The sequence below is a fragment of the Balaenoptera ricei genome, chromosome 18, assembly GCF_028023285.1.
Source record: "Balaenoptera ricei isolate mBalRic1 chromosome 18, mBalRic1.hap2, whole genome shotgun sequence".
In the NCBI taxonomy this organism is placed as follows: domain Eukaryota; kingdom Metazoa; phylum Chordata; class Mammalia; order Artiodactyla; family Balaenopteridae; genus Balaenoptera; species Balaenoptera ricei.
Window position 1 is genome coordinate 68,985,295 of NC_082656.1, and position 18,541 is coordinate 69,003,835.

Genomic DNA, 18,541 nt, shown 5'->3' on the forward strand with positions numbered 1-18,541 from the left:
TAGATAAAATATTCAATGAAAAAAGTAAGGAAGAGCTATCATTTGTGCTTAAAAACAGGAAGGCCGCATAGGCACAAATTATTACTGAAGCACAGAACATGTCAAGAGAATAGTCAAAGATGGTGCTGGAGCTCCACCCCGGGGGAGGAGCCGTGTAATGACAGGAATGGTAAAGTGACTTAGATTTCATTTATAAAATTTTAAAACCTATTCTAAAAAAGTGAAGTTTTTGAATTTTGTAGCATTAGACACATCATGTCTTTAAGAACTGATTATTAAAAATAAAATTTAATTATTTAGAGTCTCTAATGCTACTTAGAAGAACTGTGGGTACTTTTTCTTATTGGGAGATAAGGGTTGAATCTATAGCCTGAAAAAAAAATGATGCCACTTGTATCTTATAAAATGCTCAATATTCACAAAGCACTCTCATCTGATTCTTTTTTTTTAAATTAATTAATTAATTAATTTATTTTTGGCTGTGTTGGGTCTTCGTTTCTGTGTGAGGGCTTTCTCCAGTTGTGGCAAGCGGGGGCCACTCTTCCTCACGGTGCGTGGGCCTCTCACTATCGCGGCCTCTCTTGTTGCGGAGCACAGGCTCCAGACGCGCGCAGGCTCAGCAGTTGTGGCTCACGGGCCTAGTTGCTCCGCGGCATGTGGGATCCTCCCAGACCAGGGCTCGAACCCGCGTCCCCTGCATTGGCAGGCAGACCCTCAACCACTTCACCACCAGGGAAGCCCCATCATCTGATTCTTGTAATAAGTGCGAAGGAGCCAGGCAGTGCTGTAATCCCTGCACTACATACAGGTGAGGACCCTGAGGCTCAGAGACCTTGGGCAACATAAGAGGTCACAAGGTTGCTAAGTGCCTCCTGCACTATTCAAACCAGTCCAAGGTCCTAGATCTAGGATATTAGGATTTCATAATTTTGGGGTTGTATCTGGTGATAAAACGAATAGATAAAATGAAACCTCTGTTACACACTGGCAACAAAGAAACTTCAAAAAAGCCTCAATCAGGTCTGCTTCATCCCAGAATAAAATGAATGATAGGCATTTATCCTTTGTTATGGGATGAATTGTGGCCCCTCCAATTTTTTTTTTTTTTGTCTGTGTTGGGTCTTCGTTGCTGCACGCGGGCTTTCTCTCGTTGCAGCGGCGAGCAGGGGCTACTTAGTTGCGGTGCACAGGCTTCTCATTGCGGTGGCTTCTCTTGTTGCGGAGCACGGGCTCTAGGCGTTCGGGCTTCAGTAGTTGCGGCACGAGGGCTCAGCAGTTGTGGCGCACAGGCTTCGTTGCTCCGCGGCATGTGGGATCTTCCTGGACCAGGGCTCTAACACGTGTCCCCTGCATCGGCGGGCAGATTCTTTTTTTTTTTTTTTTTTTTTTTAAATTATTTATTTATTTATTTATGGCTGTGTTGGGTCTTCGTTTCTGTGTGAGGGCTTTCTCTCGTTGCGGCGAGCGGGGGCCACTCTTCATCGCGATGCGTGAGCCTCTCACTGTCGCGGCCTCTCTTGTTGCGGAAGCACAGGCTCCAGACGCGCAGGCTCAGTAGTTGTGGCTCACGGGCCCAGTTGCTCCGCGGCATGTGGGATCTTCCCAGACCAGGGCTCGAACCCGTGTCCCCTGCATTGGCAGGCAGATCCTCAACCACTGCGCCACCAGGGAAGCCCCGGCGGGCAGATTCTTAACGACGGCGCCACCAGGGAAGCTCCCCCTCCAATTTTATATGTTGAAGTCCTAAACCCACCAGTCATTCAGAATGTGACTGTATTTGGAGATAGGGTCTTTATAAAGGCGATTCAGTTAAAATGAAGTCATATAAGTGGCCCCGAATCTAATATGACTGGAGTCCTTATAAGAAGAGGCGATTAGGACACAGGCACACACAAAGATCATGTGAAGACACAGAGAAAAACATGGCATCTATAAGCCAAGGAGAGAGGCCTCAGAGGAAATCAATCCTGCCTATACCTTGACCTCAGACTTCCAGTCTCTAGGGCTGTGAGAAAATCAGTTTCTGTTAAGGTGCCTACTCTGTGGTACTTTGTATGGCAGCCCTAGCAAACTAATGTACCCTTCAGCTTTATGTATCTGAAAGGTACTTTCTCTATTTCACGGATCATCTAAAAGGGTCAATCAGACAGTGATTCAGCTTGCGTGCACCATTTTCAGAGAATCAACTACGTAGTCAAGAAAACATGACTTGGACGCACGTTTTCCCAGATGTTGAGTTTTCTTTTCAAATGAATGAATTCTGTTCTGTTAAGAGTGACAAGCTTGTTGACTTAGGCTAATCCTCCCAGTGTTACAGCTGTGAACGATGCTCTGAACGATATCTGATGCTTGCACATTTAAAAAGTTGACAATCTGACAGCTTGTTCTCCGAAGAGGATCAAGCATATGTAGAAATAATGTCAAGAAGATACTCAACTGAGATGAGAATCAGGATATGTTATTTTGTTATGTCTTTCCAAAGAAGTGACCTGAGGCAGTGGCAGGACTGAAATACAAGAGTGATGTTCTGCCACCCTGTGAACTTGGGTGACTGGCCCCGTCTTGGCTACCACATGAAAGGAGCAGCGTTCTCAGGCTCAACACAGAGCAGAGTGCCTAGGGTGGAACTCAGCCTCCCCCACCAATTCACCCCCTGCGCTCCCTGGACCAGCTCTGTGACCTTAGGTGAGCCCTGGACCCAATCTCCTCATCCATAACCTGGGATAAAAAAGGACCGTGATGAGGATTAAGTGCAATCATACATGCAAGAAGTATGTAAAATAAATTATAAAGAACTACCCAAATGTAACTTACCACTGATATTGTTTAAGTACATGCAGGTTTACTACACTAGGAATCTCAAGATATCTAATTCAATGAACTATGTCTATTTTTCTATGTATGTTACACTTGATTTAAAACATTTGTTGGAAGAAAAGATTCCTAATCCAGCGTCTGCTGCACAGTAGCATTATCACTACCTGTATATATATGGACACTTCCTTCTAAGGGGGGCTTTAGCTTCCTTACCTGTAAAATGAGGGTGTTGAACTTATGTTATGTACCTACCTAAAATGCTGTGATCTATTTCTCATTGCTCAATGTTTGATAATATATAATCATAACATATTTTTTAAGTGGAGACTTTTAACCCATACGTGAGGATACATGTGTCTGATGTGAAATGCCTAAGGTCAAAGAAAAAAAGGGTTTGTGAGATTCCTGGCTGTTCTGTGACTAGGTTATATAGGGAATTCCAAATAATTATTGGATGTTAGGAGGGCAGCTCTGACTGGGAGACACTCTAGTGGATGAAAGCGCTCCGTGAATTTCACACATTAAAAACTATAGGGCTCCAGGGGGCTTCCCTGGTGGCGCAGTGGTTGAGAATCTGCCTGCCAATGCAGGGGACACGGGTTCGAGCCCTGGTCTGGGAGGATCCCACATGCCGCGGAGCAACTGGGCCCGTGAGCCACAACTACTGAGCCTGCGCGTCTGGAGCCTCTGCTCCGCAACAAAAGAGGCCGCGATAGTGAGAGGCCCACGCACCGCGATGAAGAGTGGCCCCCGCTTGCCACAACTAGAGAAAGCCCTCGCACAGAAACGAAGACCCAACACAGCCAAATAAATAAATAAATAAAATAAATTTATATATATATAAAAAAAAATATATATATATAGGGCTCCAAGTGCAACTTCTCTATATTTACATACAATATAAGTACTTATGAAAAGTTCAGAATACAATCTTCCGGGATCCCTAAACTCTTCAGCCAGCTCTGTGACCCAGCACAATTTCCTACATTATGAACAGTGGAAGGTACTGCTCTTCATTTCTAAGGAGGAAGAATGAGATAAAACAATGACAGAGAATTCAGGCCACATTTCAGATAAATGTTTCATATAGAATTACTTAGATACTGGGACATGTTTTCTTTTCCCTTTTTTTGTTTTGTTTTGTTTTGTTTGTTTGTTTTATTTAGGTTGTGGCACATGGGATCTTTGTTGTGGCATGCAGACTCTTAGTTGCGGCACGCAGCCTAGGCTTCTTAGTTGTGGCATTCGGACTTCTTAGTCGCAGCATGCGTGTGGGATCTAGTTCCCCAACCAGGGATCAAACCTGGTCGGCCCCTGCAGGCTGTTCCCGGGCCCCCTGCATTGGGAACGCAGAGTCTTACCCACTGGACCACCAGGGAAGTCCTACAACTGGCAATTGTTGAATACAGTACTCTATATATGCCTATGATGTCGAATTGGTTAATTGATTATTCAGATCTTTTGTATCTTGACTTAGTTTTCTTCTTGCTCTATTAATTTGATAGAAAGTTGTTTTAATACCTCCCACTGATTGTGGAATTTTCTATTTCTCCTTGCGGTTTTATCCATTTTTGCCCTTCTTTTTAAAAAATAAGCTATTTTACTATTTTGAAGTCTTATAATGGGAGCATACAAATTTCTAATTCTATCTCCTGTTGGTAACATTATGGGACGTTTTCTTTAAGAGATATTTTAAATACTGAAAGAGTAATTTTATTCAACTTACAAGTGAAAATCTGGGAAATGCAGAAAAGTATAAAGAAGGGAAAATGCACCCATAATTTAACACCCGGAGGTAAAGTTTTGACGGAAAGCCTCACGACATACATTCTGAGGCCTCAACCCACCTGAACCCACCCATCAAAAAGGGCAAGAACAGCAGACTTTTCTTCTCGCCCTCTATCCTTCCATCAATCCCACTCCTATCTTATTCCAGAGAGAATTACAGCTGGCTGCATGACAGTGGCTAAGTCCCTTACCAGACCTCAGTTACCACATTTGTACTATGAGATACCACCACCTCACCTTTGTTAGAAAGATACCACGTGACCTGAACGCTACTCATTGAGCACCTTTCTCACACCACGTACGGTGCTTAGTGCTTCCACACACCTCATCTGTGAAAATGCTTTGTAAACCTTCAAGCGCCATTCAGACTACAGTGTTAGGGTACTGTGAATTCTTGATTTATCCTGATGACAATTTCATCTTCTAGAAAGAAGAGGAAGCATAGGGAGGCAACCAGACCTAATTCTGAACAACGAAGAATTAGGGAGAAAGTGACAGTATCATGTAGGAGTTTTCTTTACAGTTAGAAGCCAGAAGAGACCTACACCTTTCCCTGGTAGATCTTTCTAGACCCAATTCATAATATTCCACTCCAATTCTTCTTCTCAAACCCTCCAATTTCCTGGATGTTCCCTGACAGCATTTGCATCATAAATGTGCTAAGCACCAATCGTAAGAATGTAAAGGGTCTGCAAAATGAGTGTTCTGTGCTCTATGAGATCTGACCCCAGAGTTCAAACATGTGGAAGCTCCAATCCGAAATCTCTCTCTCATGCGCACGTGTGTGCACACGTGGGCGCACACACGTCCTGCATCCCACCCCCACTAGTTCTGCAGATTCTCAGCAGACATGCCCTCCCCCTGCAATGTACTCTTAAGGTGCAGTCATGAAGCTTTGTCTCTGGAGGCTTATAAGTGAAAAGGGCACAGAGTGCTTGCTACCAGACCCCTGGTGCCAGATCCTGAGGAGTGAACCCTGGAGACGCACTTTAATTACAACTCCCTGCGGCGGGCTTACCTGTTTTGCTGTTTCAGTGATGGCAGCGGCCTCAGCCTTGCCCAGTTGTTGCACCATCTTGTAAAATAGGCCGTCTCTATTTTGTAGCAAAACATACGGCTCATCATATTCTTTCAGTCTCCCTGAATCCAAAACCTGTTAATCAGCAGAAAGAAGCCCATCAGCACACAATGTTTTGCAGTAACATATTATAACTCAGACAATATTTCCGAAAGGGGTAAGACAGTGAGAATAGAATCTGTTTGGGTGGTAAGCCTGGCTGGTGTTTAAACGGTTTGATTACCCTGTTTTACTAAGCAGACAAAGGCCTAACCCGACCTTTTATTATTATAATGTTACAGGAAGAAAATGAAAGTTTTAGACTATGATTAGGGGCACTCAGCAGTATATGGCATTTTATATTCTGCCCAGGGCATTTGGGGCTGTTATCATTTAGTTAGTGCTTTTAGCTCTCAGGCTCTTGAGCTTTGAGGGCTATTTATACAGATATACAGAGCTGGGAAATTTCTTGATTCAAGGAAATCAAACTCAATTTAGCAAAAAATTAGGGTGATGTCATAGAAACTGATGGCAGAGAGCAAATGAACTCCCGAGTTGGTTTCACAGAATCTGAGCAATTTGGGGGACAAAATGTAAATGCTTCCGGAATTTCCTTAGGGCCCTGGAATATTTCAGCTAAGTGGGGATAGAATCTTTTGCCAGAGAGGTTAAGGTGCTTCTTGAAGTTAGCTTTGGTAGTAGTTTATTCTTCTGAGAGTGAAAAGCTGGCAAAAAGAGCTGCTACCTAAACAGCTTTAGCAGAATTGCTCTGCACAGAAGAAAATCTCTAGAAATCCAATTTTCTCTTTGGATAAGTCTAAAGAAGCAATTAAGAAATTGAGCTCCAAAGTCCAGTGATCACGGCCTGCAGAGCACACGGGGGCAGCCCAATCTGAATTACCGAGGATCTGAATCTGTTTTCACAAATTATCTTTCCTTGCTTCTTGTTCTTTCTTCAGCTGCCTTCCTTTCACCCATTTTATTGCTCATTAATATGTCCACTAATTGGAAACTGAAAGGAAGAGGAAAGGGCTCTTAACTCTGCCTTTCTACTTATTAGTGGCTTTGGTTAATGGTTTCAGAGGGGAAAAAAAGAATCTGAAATAATTGGCCCAAATGACATACCTAGGAAAACAGTTTTGATGTTAAGTGGTACTTAGTTCTTCATTTAGGTCATATTTAGAGTAAATGTATCTTAAGAGAATACGATGAAACTCTACGCAGGACACAGGCTGTTCTTCCACATCTAGGTATGAACAGTTAATTTGGTCCCAGGGTATTCAATCGGAAACATTTATTAAGTCTCATAAAGGCCATTTTCCTGTTAAACTTTTACTACTAAGAATCACTGCTAACAGCAGCTCTCTCAAAAGAGTTTAAGAATAACTGAATCTGTTACATCCACATAATTATTAAAATGTCGTATAATTCGGCATGCCAATTTAGATGCCCTGAATGTGTAATTTTACTTATGCGTAGCGTTATAGAGCATAACCATTCCTCCTGACGGTGAAGAAGAAAAAAATGCAATTTTAAAACATAGGTCTCTCTCATGCCAAAGACAAAGGAAATAATTATATCAAATTACTTCATACAACGAAGAATTTTACATTCTTCAAAAGCAACAACTTTTAAAAATCACCACTTCAGAGTTGGTGGAAATGAGTTCTCTGACTATAGAGACTTTATATATTTTTTAGGGGAAGTTTTATTAATATTTTGTCCTTGTCCAACTTTCTACTTTATTTACTAAAATTTGAATGAATAGCAAATCTTTTCATTTTTTTTCATATTGTCTAAAATACATGATTCCACTGAGATGAGTAGTTCTCAGGATTGACTAGTATCTAAGAAAGGCAAAGCCAGAAAACCATTAACACTCTCAAAAAACAATAGGATTAAAAATATAAATGGCAGAAAGACCTATTTTGACCCTTATAAGCATTAGCAACATAATGACTACGCATAAGGACAGTTTTCAATTTTTTTTTGTCGGGGGTGACAAATAGTTTCTGGTTTTCATTCATCTGGGAAAACATTACTAAAAAGAGGTTTGAGTTGAGGAAGAAAGGCAAAGAATATTAAATCCTAAGACTGTCTATAAACAGAAGAGGTGGAATCCAAGTTTCCTGGCCCTGGTGTTGGTTCTTCATCATCCATTTCCAAAGAATTCTCTAACTGCAGACAGTGAAAATGCTGAACGCAGGCAACAATACTGTTAGAGCAACTGCAGATTTCCACATGCTTCCTGTGCTCACACTTCTAGGGAGAATCCACGGTGACATGAAGACTGGAGTGTGCAGGGATTGGAGGGAAAAGCTGTGCTATTGGCTGAAGAGAAAACAGGTCACAAGCAACCAGCTAATCCTAAAAACTACAGGAAGAAGCCTTTAATGTAGAGATAGTTGTTGAGTCTTAGGAGGAAGAGGATTTCTGATTTGTTTGTCTTGCTCCACTGTTTTGTGGCAACAGAGAAAGTACGGAAGATTACATTAGCTGTCATTATGACTCCATCATGTTTAACAAACTTAAAATTGAGTGAACATCTTTGCAAAATAGAATTTTTAGCCTGACACATTAATGGTGCTTAATGAACCCAAACTGGGTAAATCCATTTGGAGAGCCAACACATAAACATAGCTATTAATTAGGTCACAGTTGTTTCCCAACAAGCCTTTTGCTTAATTTACTTACAGTAAACAAAACCATATCCATCCGACTTTGTGCAGAAGTATTCACCAGTGCAACCAAATGTAATTATTACACCTTAAGCACTTGTAACTACATGACTTTAAGGTGATAACTCTGTTGGTTATTGCCCTTCATTAGCATCTGTCACTTCCCCAGCCACTCCCCGAGGCTGGCCGCCCACCCTCTGGAACATCAGGATTTGCAGCAGATTGACTTGTCTTTATGCCCTTAAAGCTTTAGGAACAGACAATCACTTGCTTTCTGAAAAGGAAACAGGTAGGCATCCCTCGCAGATTTTGGGGGTTCAGTTCCTGAACACCACAAAGATATGAATATCACAATAAATTGGTTCACATGAATTTTCTGGTTTCCCAGGGCATACAGAAGTTATGCTGACACTACATTGTAGCCTATCAAGTGTACAATAGGCTTATGACTGAGAAAACGATATACAGACCTTAATTTAAAGATACTTTATTGCTAAAAAATGCTAACCATCATCTGAGCCTTCAGCAAGTCGTAGTAGTAACATCAGAGATCACTGATCACAGATCACCATAACAAATGTAATGATAGTGAAAATAGTGCTGAGAATTACCAAAATGTGACACAGAGACATGGAGTGAGCACATGTGTTGGAAAAATGGCACCGATAGACTTTCTTGCCTTAGGGTTGCCACAGACCATGTACTTCACAGATGTGGTAAAAAACGCAACATCTGAGAAGCACAATTAAACAAGGTGTGCCCATATTTCTAAATCAAGCAAGCAAAAAAAAAATTGCCACAGAAATCAAAGGTGTGGGAAAGAACATTATTTATGAGATTTTTGCAAAATTGAAAGCCAACTGGTAATCAGAAGCTCCAGAGCAACATAAAAGGTTCACGCCTGGGGTGGATGGGAGCACAGAGAACAATTCCCCAGCTCTGAAGCTAGGGGATGCGCGTCTCTTGGGTCCCCTGAGGTCTAAGGAGCCAGCAACCGCAACCAGCTTGGACCAAGATGTAAACAAGTGGCCATGTTCACATTTCCTGGTGGGACCTCCCTGCAACATCACCGATGACCTTGACCAGGGAGCCCTAAACTGAAGGTCTCCCAACACAGGAGCGCGAAGGGCAGCTCCAACGGTGAAGGGCAAGTCCACCACAGAAAACAATGTTGGTCATCACAAAGGTGACAGGTTCCAAAGAGAACCCTTGCATTTCCCTTCTCCCAATGGACTCCTTCTTCCCCATTCACTGAGATGATCACGCCAGAAACCAGCATCGACTCCTCTGTCTTCCCTCAGATCCCACGTTCGATCCATCACACAGTTCACTTGGCTCCATTTTGCTGTCTATCCCAAATCCAACCATCTCACCATTTCCACTACTACCACCTTAGTCTAAGCCACCAATGTTAAAAGAGAGGGCAAAATTATAAGAGAGAGTGAAAACCACATTTGGAGAACTGAAAGACCATCAATGTGGTTTTAGCTTTAAAGGAAAGAGTAGAGTGAGACAAAACTAGAAAGGTGGGGAGGGGCCGAGCTGTAAGTCACTTTGTAAAACCATGTTAAGGATTTATTCAGAAAAACTGAGAGAAAAATTTGAGATTATAGAAATTTACCAGAAGATACTGGTACATAAAGCATTAAACAAATGGACATATTTTGATAACGGCAACAAAGCTGATTGGCTAAGGTGATACAGATGTTCACATCTGTGGATCAAGTGCTGATGGATAAGATTTAGGAGTGACCAGCTGACATGTCTGCAAATTCTGTCCCTTCTCACTGTTTCTTTAACCCATCATATATTCCAAGGTGACAGTATTTCTAATAATTAGATAATAAAAGAAACCAGCGACCATAAATGCTGTAATACCAAAAACCAAAAACTAATCTCCAGGTTACGTTTAGGAGCAATGATTAAATTCAGTGGATCCCCCCCCAACTGAACTGGATGGAGATCAAGCCACCATTCTGCCGCTGCCTCTAAATACTGACAAAGGGCTTGAAATAGGTAAACTACACAGCATCATTCATTTCTTGTGGAAGAAAGATGCTTTGAGGCACAGTCTGGAAAATACAATGCTGAGACATGAGACCAACAAATCGAAAAGTAAAGAACAGAAATAAAAGGACCCTTTTCCAGTTAGCATTCAAGAACACAAAATGAGGGACTAAGGATGATCCATGCCAAACAATGTCCCTGGTTTCTAAGTGTCACTGTCCTCCAATCTTGGAACGTCACCTGGTCCCGCACAGAAGACTGCCGGTGGGGCCTGCTTCCGACTGTGATGTTCTAGTCCAGATGACCAGACACACTGCTTAAAGCCCAGAGCATCCCTTTGGTTGGGGATGCCCCACTCCTGTCGTCTGCCTCCCCAGAGCTCACTCCGGTGCACGTCCAGCTCGGGGGAGTGAGGCTAAAGGCACTGCGCTTCAGTGCTGACAGTCCGCTATCTACTCAGCGCCCCCACTGATGATCCCGTCTGACAGTGAATGTGAAGTAGGATGGGAGGTGATATTCCAGAAACTGCCTAAGAAGTCAAAAGAGACACCTCCATTATCACTGGACACAAGGGACTTTGGGTATTAACGATCGTATATTACTGACTATCATCTGTTTAGTATGGACCATCAAAATCACTAGTTAACTGCATCTGTTGCCTCTTATGAATTGTGCAGGCTTTCTTTACCTATTTACTTCATCAGTAATCAGCATCACTGGATATAGTGGTACCTTGTGACAACAGTTATCGTCTGTAAGATGAGTAAAACCAGCTCACTGCCACAGGCTGGGGGTTAGCCTGAAAATAACTTGCATTCTTTTGGGCTTATTTGCAGTCAAAGGTTCTTCCTTTGAGGGATGATTATCTTATCATTTTATAAAGCCATACCCTAAGATTTATTGACACTCAGCAAGCAACAGAGGGAAAGGACAAAGAGAGAGAAAAGAAGACGAGAGAGAAAAGAAGAAGAGGGAGGAAGGAAGGAAATAAAGCTAAATAAATAAACATTAAATTACTAAGAAAGACAGAGCCAATCAAATCTGGAAGGAAGATACTAGACCAAAGCTTGGAGTCGGCTATGTGTGCAGTGCCCAGATCTATTGTGAAAGAGACTTGCTAGTTAGGTCTGCAGATCTGTCCTAGATAGTTGCTTCCTAACATTACTTACACAGTGTTCACTTTCATTTTCCCATGCCTCCAATTCCTATGTAGTAAAATTTCCTAAATTAAATCTGTTCTGTTGAAATACTTTTTTTTTCTCACTAGGCCTTTCTTCTCATAGACTCCCCTCTGACAGGAAATCTTGTGAAAGTCCCAACAGCTGAGAAATTCTGCAACTTTACCCAACAACCTCTTGGCAGTCTAAATGAAAGGCTAATTTTTTGATTAAGGGAATCTAAAAATCTGAAAAAATAACTGACAAAGGAAAAATGACTGTGTTCTAGAACACTGAAATATGAAGCTGTGTCTTGGATTTGGAGTATTTTCGTGGCTGGCCATCTTAATGAAAAATAACATTTCAAATAAACTTCTAATATGAAAATATGAAATTACTGGATATATTATTTAATAGCACATTCTGAAAGTGTAGGTAAGTACTTGAGTTACTGTCAGGAATGAGAGGAAAACTTAAGAGAAAATTAACTTATTGGAGGTTCCTATCACGTTTTCTAAGGAAGGATACATTGACAAAACTGAACATAAATGGGAACGACTGAAATTCCACAGGTGAGGGTCTTACCATTATCCTGTCGCTGTCAATAATGGTGTTCAATCTGTGTGCAATGGTTAGCACAGTACACTGGGCAAATTTCTCACGGATTTTTTTTTGTATTAACTCATCAGTTCTGGAAACAAAGAAGTTGAATTTAGTTCGCTTAAAGACAGAAATAGCAGACTTAAGACTTAAAAAAAAACCCACATTTTTATAATGTTTTAAAAAATCAATACTTTAAGACATAATATTGCTCTTCAAAAACTGAGTATAAAAAGTCTCCTTAGAAGATTTTTCATAAAACAATGTAAGATAGTCTTCCCTCGAAATTACTTGAAACTATCAGAAGCTGGATTTAGGAATCTAGCTCTCTTAGGATGCCTAATAACATTAACACCATATAACAGGTTTTGGTTTCTTCCTTTGTTTTCTGCAATTAATGTTATCAAGAGATATCTGTGGGGAAAAGAGAGCGCTTGGAACATTTCTCAGCAACATTAAATGTTTTCCATTTACCACATTTAAAATTCAGATTCCAAGTTTCATGGACCTCAACTCCATACCTTGGATCCACATTTGCTGTGGCTTCATCAATAATCAATATACGATTTTTCCTGAGAATAGCCCGGGCTAGGCACACCAATTGTCTCTGTCCAACACTAAAGTTCGATCCTGATTCTGCTAATTCAGTATCCATTTTACCAGGAAGATCTTCGATGGCCTCTTTAAGTTGTACCTGTGGATACAGAAAGAAGAATGACATTTTCCTAAATGAACTACTAATGAAGGAGACAAGCCTTTTAGACATTAGAGCTTTGAAGTCCTCAGGACTTCCTAGGTATCTTACATGTACAGCCAGGTGATGGGAAGAGCTCCTTCCAAGCAGCGTTCACTGAGAAAGATGGTAGAGTCAACTCAAGACAGAAAGATCTCAGTGTCCCCCATCACCGCCACATGACATCCACCAGAAACCCCACCTAGGGATTAGTTAAGGAAGTCTCTCAAAAAATAAAGCTATTTCTCCCAATGTGATCTAAAAAGGATCTTTAGGGCTGATAGGAGTCAGTATACTACAGGGAAAAAATTTTTTTTAATTATTGTGGGAAGTATGGTTCTCTAGAGACATAATCTCATCAGTACTTACCATTTTAGAAGGTCTAAAGGTTTAAAAAAAAAAAAAAAACTCAAACAATGACAAACTGTACCACAGTAAACCTTGAGCCTATTTGGGGGATGCTTCTTTCCCAAGTTTAACACCATACTGCTAGACCAGTCAAGGGTTTTTACTACAATTTCATTAATGTTTCGTAGTGAATGAAAACTCATGAAAAACAGGACACAACATAAAGTTTTATTTTCCCCAGACTATGGGTATGGATGGTGTGTAAAGTAGTGGATTGTTATAAGATTAAACTGTACAACAAGATTAAAAAAAAAAAAAAAAAAAAACTTTTAACTGCCGAAGATAATCTGTCTTCAGAAACCAGAATTACTGGCAGGAAAAACTGTAGGGCCGAATCAGCTTGCTCAGAGCCCAAGCTCATCCATATAAACTGCAGATTTCACAGCTAACCTTGGAGAGGTGACACTAAATGACAAAACGTACAAATTCAAAACAACAACAATGTGAGCAACTGGTCAATGGGATTTGTACAAAAACAACAGCAATAAAAACGCAATTTTTTAAAAAAATAAATAAGCCACACTTTTCTGAAATGAAGAGATCAAGCAAACATTCAGTAACTGTTTATTAAGTGTTTAATTTCTAAAAGCAAAAGACTGTGCTAGGTTGTATGAGGAATTAAAAACCTGTGTATGGTTTAGAAGTCTAGATATAGTTTCTGCCATCAGTAGCTTAGAATCAATTTTCAGAACTAGGGCACATGCATAGAATAATTAGTATTAAAATATACAAACCATCAGCACCCTACCATTCAAAATCCTTTTCATGCCAGAGTAAGGAAATTCAAAGAAGTGGTCCAAAGTGAAACACTACACAAATAAGAGAAAATCCTCTAGAAATGAACTTATCCATATAAAAACTGAGTGAAAGGGCCAGGATTCTGTTACCTGCATTCATGCTGCAGCATTAAAATGACATGAATGCCAATTAATATTATTATCACATTCCAAATGTATAATTCACCTTTATAAAATTTTTTTTCTAAAACTCCACAGCATGTTATTAGTATGATTTCAATTATCTTTCAGTTAATAATGAAAAACTATCATTGTCTCCACTTAGTAGATGTTCCCAGATGTTCCCTAAGACCAGAGGAATAAAATGAGTGTTGCAGGGTAATTAGGATAATTAATTCACTAGGTCACTATTAGAATTAAAACCCATAATTTTAACTTCTAGTTTAGTGCTCTGCTAAGGACAAAATAATCTATCCAGTTGCTTTGGGTTCTAGAGCAAAAGCTAAAAAGCATGAGGCATCATGTTGTTGGTTTTCATCATCATCAGTACACACATTTTAACTGCACCACGTCATCAGTATTCTCCTAGGAGGTAAACAAAGTCAGTTAAACCGATAAGCTCCCCTTAATTACCTGCAATGCTATAAATGTCCATCCATATACACTGATGTTAACAAATTAATTACATTTTATAAATTACCTCTTCTAAGGCATTCCACAGTTCCTCATCCGTATGCTCATTAAAGGGATCCAGATTTTTCCTCATTGTTCCAGTGAATAAAACAGGTTCCTAAATGCCACAAAATAGGGAATGTTATTACTGTAGCTTATTTTCATTTTACATGAATGTTTACAGAAAATAAATTAAAATACAAAAAAAATCACTATAATCGTTAGTAATAAGGTTGCAAATGCCTCTTTACAAAATTTTATCTCTATTAATTTTCCATTTTATAAAATGTGCTCCAAAATATCTTCCAGACCACTGAACACTAATAACAGAAGAAAGTGTTGGAGTGTATCACCTGAAGAAGAAACGGAAGAAGAGAAAGGTTTGATTTTTTTTTTAAAAAATGCCTTCCTGGTAATATCTACTTAAACAGAAACAAACAAAAAGGAAAGAGGATATAATTATTTGAGGAAGGTTACATCAAGAGCTATATAAGTGAACTGCCAATCCCGGTAAGATACTGGAAAATGCCAAGAGCATGATTAGTTGAAGTTTGTGGCTCAAAGCAGAATTGCTAAATATTTGCACATTTGAACTAGAATATTTTCTTCATTCCTAAAACAGCCTTCAGGGATAGGGAATCTCTCCACATGTGTGCATGGAACATCTCCATATGTGCAAAGAGAATGTCAGCTACTGGGGCCTGTGGCACCTCCGGTTCATGGGGATTTGGCCTCTTGATTCTGCATCAGTTGATCCGCATGTTCTCTCACCTGTGCACCAGGATTACATGCCTCACAGAACCTCATTATTAACTGCAAGGCCAGGATGACCTGAAACCCATTGTGACCTGTGTCATAATGAAACTATTTTGATACTTAAATAGCTCTTCCTATTCATCTGCTTCAGGAGGAACCACAAGGAAATTACTCTGCAAATATATGCCTCTTGCTGGGTTTCAAGAGAGAATCTTGTATGTAAACTCATGTAGGCCATTTAAGTTTTCTTCTGGAAGGCTCTAGTAAGCCAGGGCACAAGATTATTGGTAACAGAGAAGAGCCCAATTGGCTCTTTTCAGTGAAAGGGGTAGGACAACAGGATGCACACACGTGGGAACAAGAGGAGATATGACTCTTCCACAAGTGCCCGCGAACTGCTTGGAATCACCACGTTCAAATCCTGCCTGGTCTTGGGGCTGGACTATTCCTCCTCACTTCACAAAAGCCTGAGAAGAAAGAAGAAGACAGACATTTCTTTTCCCTAGCCAAGAAGAATGACACTCAGAGAGCCTCCTGTACGTTCTTTCCCTATTGTCTTAGTTTTAAGTCTGGTGAGAGAGAAATGCATGAAAACACAGGGTGTGCCACCGAAAAAGATGCATGCCTAAGCAAAATCCAAAATTGAAGACATTATAAAGGCAGCTTTCTTTGCACAAAGTTGATCAAGTGGCTGATACACTCCAAAAGCACTGAAATCACTGGTCATACGATGTTTCAAAATGGTTACTGAATTGAACTGAAAAACCCAAGACCCAAGTTCCTTGTCAGGGGAATAACTATCATTCTACTTCAGAGTTTTATAAAAAAGTTTTTTATTCTTTGTAATTATCAACTCTAAGATTCTAATAAGCCAGGCGATTTTTCTTCTTTTATCTGTGTCCATGAGGTTTACACTAACGATGTGGCCAGAAGAGGGGAGGCCGGTCCCCAGTATTCCACGCTCTCCCTTGACTCTTCTCCGCATTCACCACTTACGGCTCTAAACCATGGGCAGGATGCTATTCTGAGGCCCAAAATGAGGGACGCTTCAAGGGCTGGTGTTTGAGGAGATAAAGGGGCTGAAAGAGGCCAGGTTTAGGAATTGGATTGAGCCCAACTGGGAGAAGTGAGACAGGGTATCTGCTTATAGTAACAACGGGACCATTTCTTTGGCCAACGGGGCTTGTACAACCTGAGTATTTTTTCCTTCAGGTTCTTCTCATAGAGCAAATTCACATGTGGTAAGAGGTCTAAGTTTTTGATGAAGGGCCTGCCTGGTTTTCTTAGTACACTCCAGAGTCATTACTTAAGCTAATCTATGAAATAAATTGCTCTCTTTTTAAAAGACACACCTTTCTTCCTTCCTTGAACAATCAAAGGGCTCACGGTATTAGCATGTTTGTGAAGTGCGGTTTTGGTGGTTCAAGAGAGCAGTCACAGGGACCTCATTTAAAGTTTAATCACAGGCTTCCCTGGTGGCGCAGTGGTTAAGAATCCGCCTGCCAACGCAGGGGACACAGGTTTGATCCCTGGTCCGGGAAGATCCCACATGCCGCAGAGCAACCAAGCCCGTGCGCCACAACTACTGAGCCTGTGCTCTAGAGCCTGCGAGCCACAACTACTGAGCCCATGTGCCACAACTACTGAAGCCCGAGCACCTAGAGCCCGTGCTCCACAACAAGAGAAGCCACGGCAATGAGAAGCCCGTGCACAGCAATGAAGAATAGCCCCCCCTCGCTGCAACTAGAGGAAGCCTGCACGCAGCAGCAAAGACCCAACGCAGCCAAAAATAAAATAAATTAAATAAATTTAAAAATAAATAAATAAAGTCCAACCACCTATTTCATAATCAGGGCCTCTCTCTATCGTCACTTCCCTCACCTTCTTCTCTTTAGGAAACTCTTTGAAGGGCATGAGTCTCTCCAAAGACTAGGGGACTAAAACGGGATTCTTTGCAGAAAGAGGAGTCCCTCATTTCTGAACCCCTGACCAACGCCTGAACTTGGATTATGCTAACCTTTAAACAGAGCCCTCAGACACTCTGTAGGCCTTAAGGGCCGAGAGGGTGCCCACTTAAGTCTGTACTGTCAGTCTAAAAGGATATATCTGGAAATTTCACTTCTTTATTTAGCAGCACTAGATGGAAGAAAATTGTTTTCTATACAAGAATATATATCTCTTTGTTATGACATGCCCAATATATATTTCAAAATCAGTAAAATTTCAATCAAAACTTGTTGAATGAAAAGAATGATTTACTAAAACATTAACTGATTGAAGCTATATTTTTCTTTAAAGCCAGCAGGCAATTTGTGAACAATGTCTGTTTTAATATGTCAATGTGTTTTATGCATGGTGTTCCTTTTGGTTTCTACTCATTCTTCTTTCATCCACTTGCCAAATAAGAAAACATTATATTATCTACAAAAGGTAATAAAGTGCTCACAGTAGACACATACTGCAAGGGCAGATAAGGGTCAAATTAATGATCATTTCTGATAGATATTATTATTTAAAGTACCCACCTCGAAGCAATGAAGTTAATAAACTAATCGTATAAATAAGTGTTGTAAAAATGTTTGCAAGCAGAACACTTCAGTGTAGAGGTTTATGGCAGGATATACAAACTTCATGTAAATATACACTAAATTTATTAGCCTAAGAATATTTTTTTTTGAAGGGACACAATTGAACCTCACTTAATAAGAGGTGGCACAGTACACTCAAAAAACAAATGCTCTCGTTCAACGTAGTACTTTCAATGAAGCATTCGTTTCAAACCTGTTTTTCATCAAGGTTTAAAGTTGATACTTCTTACATGTAACCCTTTGTGCCATATTCAGTAGTAATTTTTTCCTTGTTACTAACATAACACGAGTTCATATTAGGCGTGTAAACAAAAATTGGCCACTCTGAATCAGAGTATTTAATATAGTAAACTGATAATCCCTCGACACAACTGCAAGACTGAAAACTGCAGTCTTACTGGACCTTTTGTATACGCTGCCGGAAGACAAGCCTCTCATTATCTTACAAAGAAATCCTACTCACCAACCTTCAGAGGGTTAAAATGCCCTGGGACCAAGACAAAAAAACTGTACAAGTGGTTACAAACGTGGGAGGATAAAGCA

At 40.5% G+C, this 18,541-nt stretch overlaps 1 protein-coding gene across 6 annotated transcripts in view; it reads right to left on the reverse strand.

Moving 5' to 3' along the window:
* The window catches only part of ABCC4 (ATP binding cassette subfamily C member 4), a 235,802-nt gene that overhangs the window by 22,715 nt on the left and 194,546 nt on the right, over positions 1-18,541 (reverse strand). For 4 of the 6 annotated variants that reach the window (XM_059903361.1, XM_059903360.1, XM_059903366.1 and 1 more), the window contains exons 27-30: positions 14,683-14,772; positions 12,626-12,798; positions 12,090-12,195; positions 5,624-5,758 (exon numbers count right to left, since the gene is read on the reverse strand). In XM_059903361.1, the coding sequence (XP_059759344.1) occupies positions 5,624-5,758; positions 12,090-12,195; positions 12,626-12,798; positions 14,683-14,772 (504 nt within the window). Of the gene's footprint in view, positions 1-5,623; positions 5,759-12,089; positions 12,196-12,625; positions 12,799-13,240; positions 13,651-13,908; positions 14,568-14,682; positions 14,773-18,541 lie in introns of those variants that run through there. The other 2 variants (XM_059903364.1, XM_059903365.1) reach the window with 2 other exon arrangements.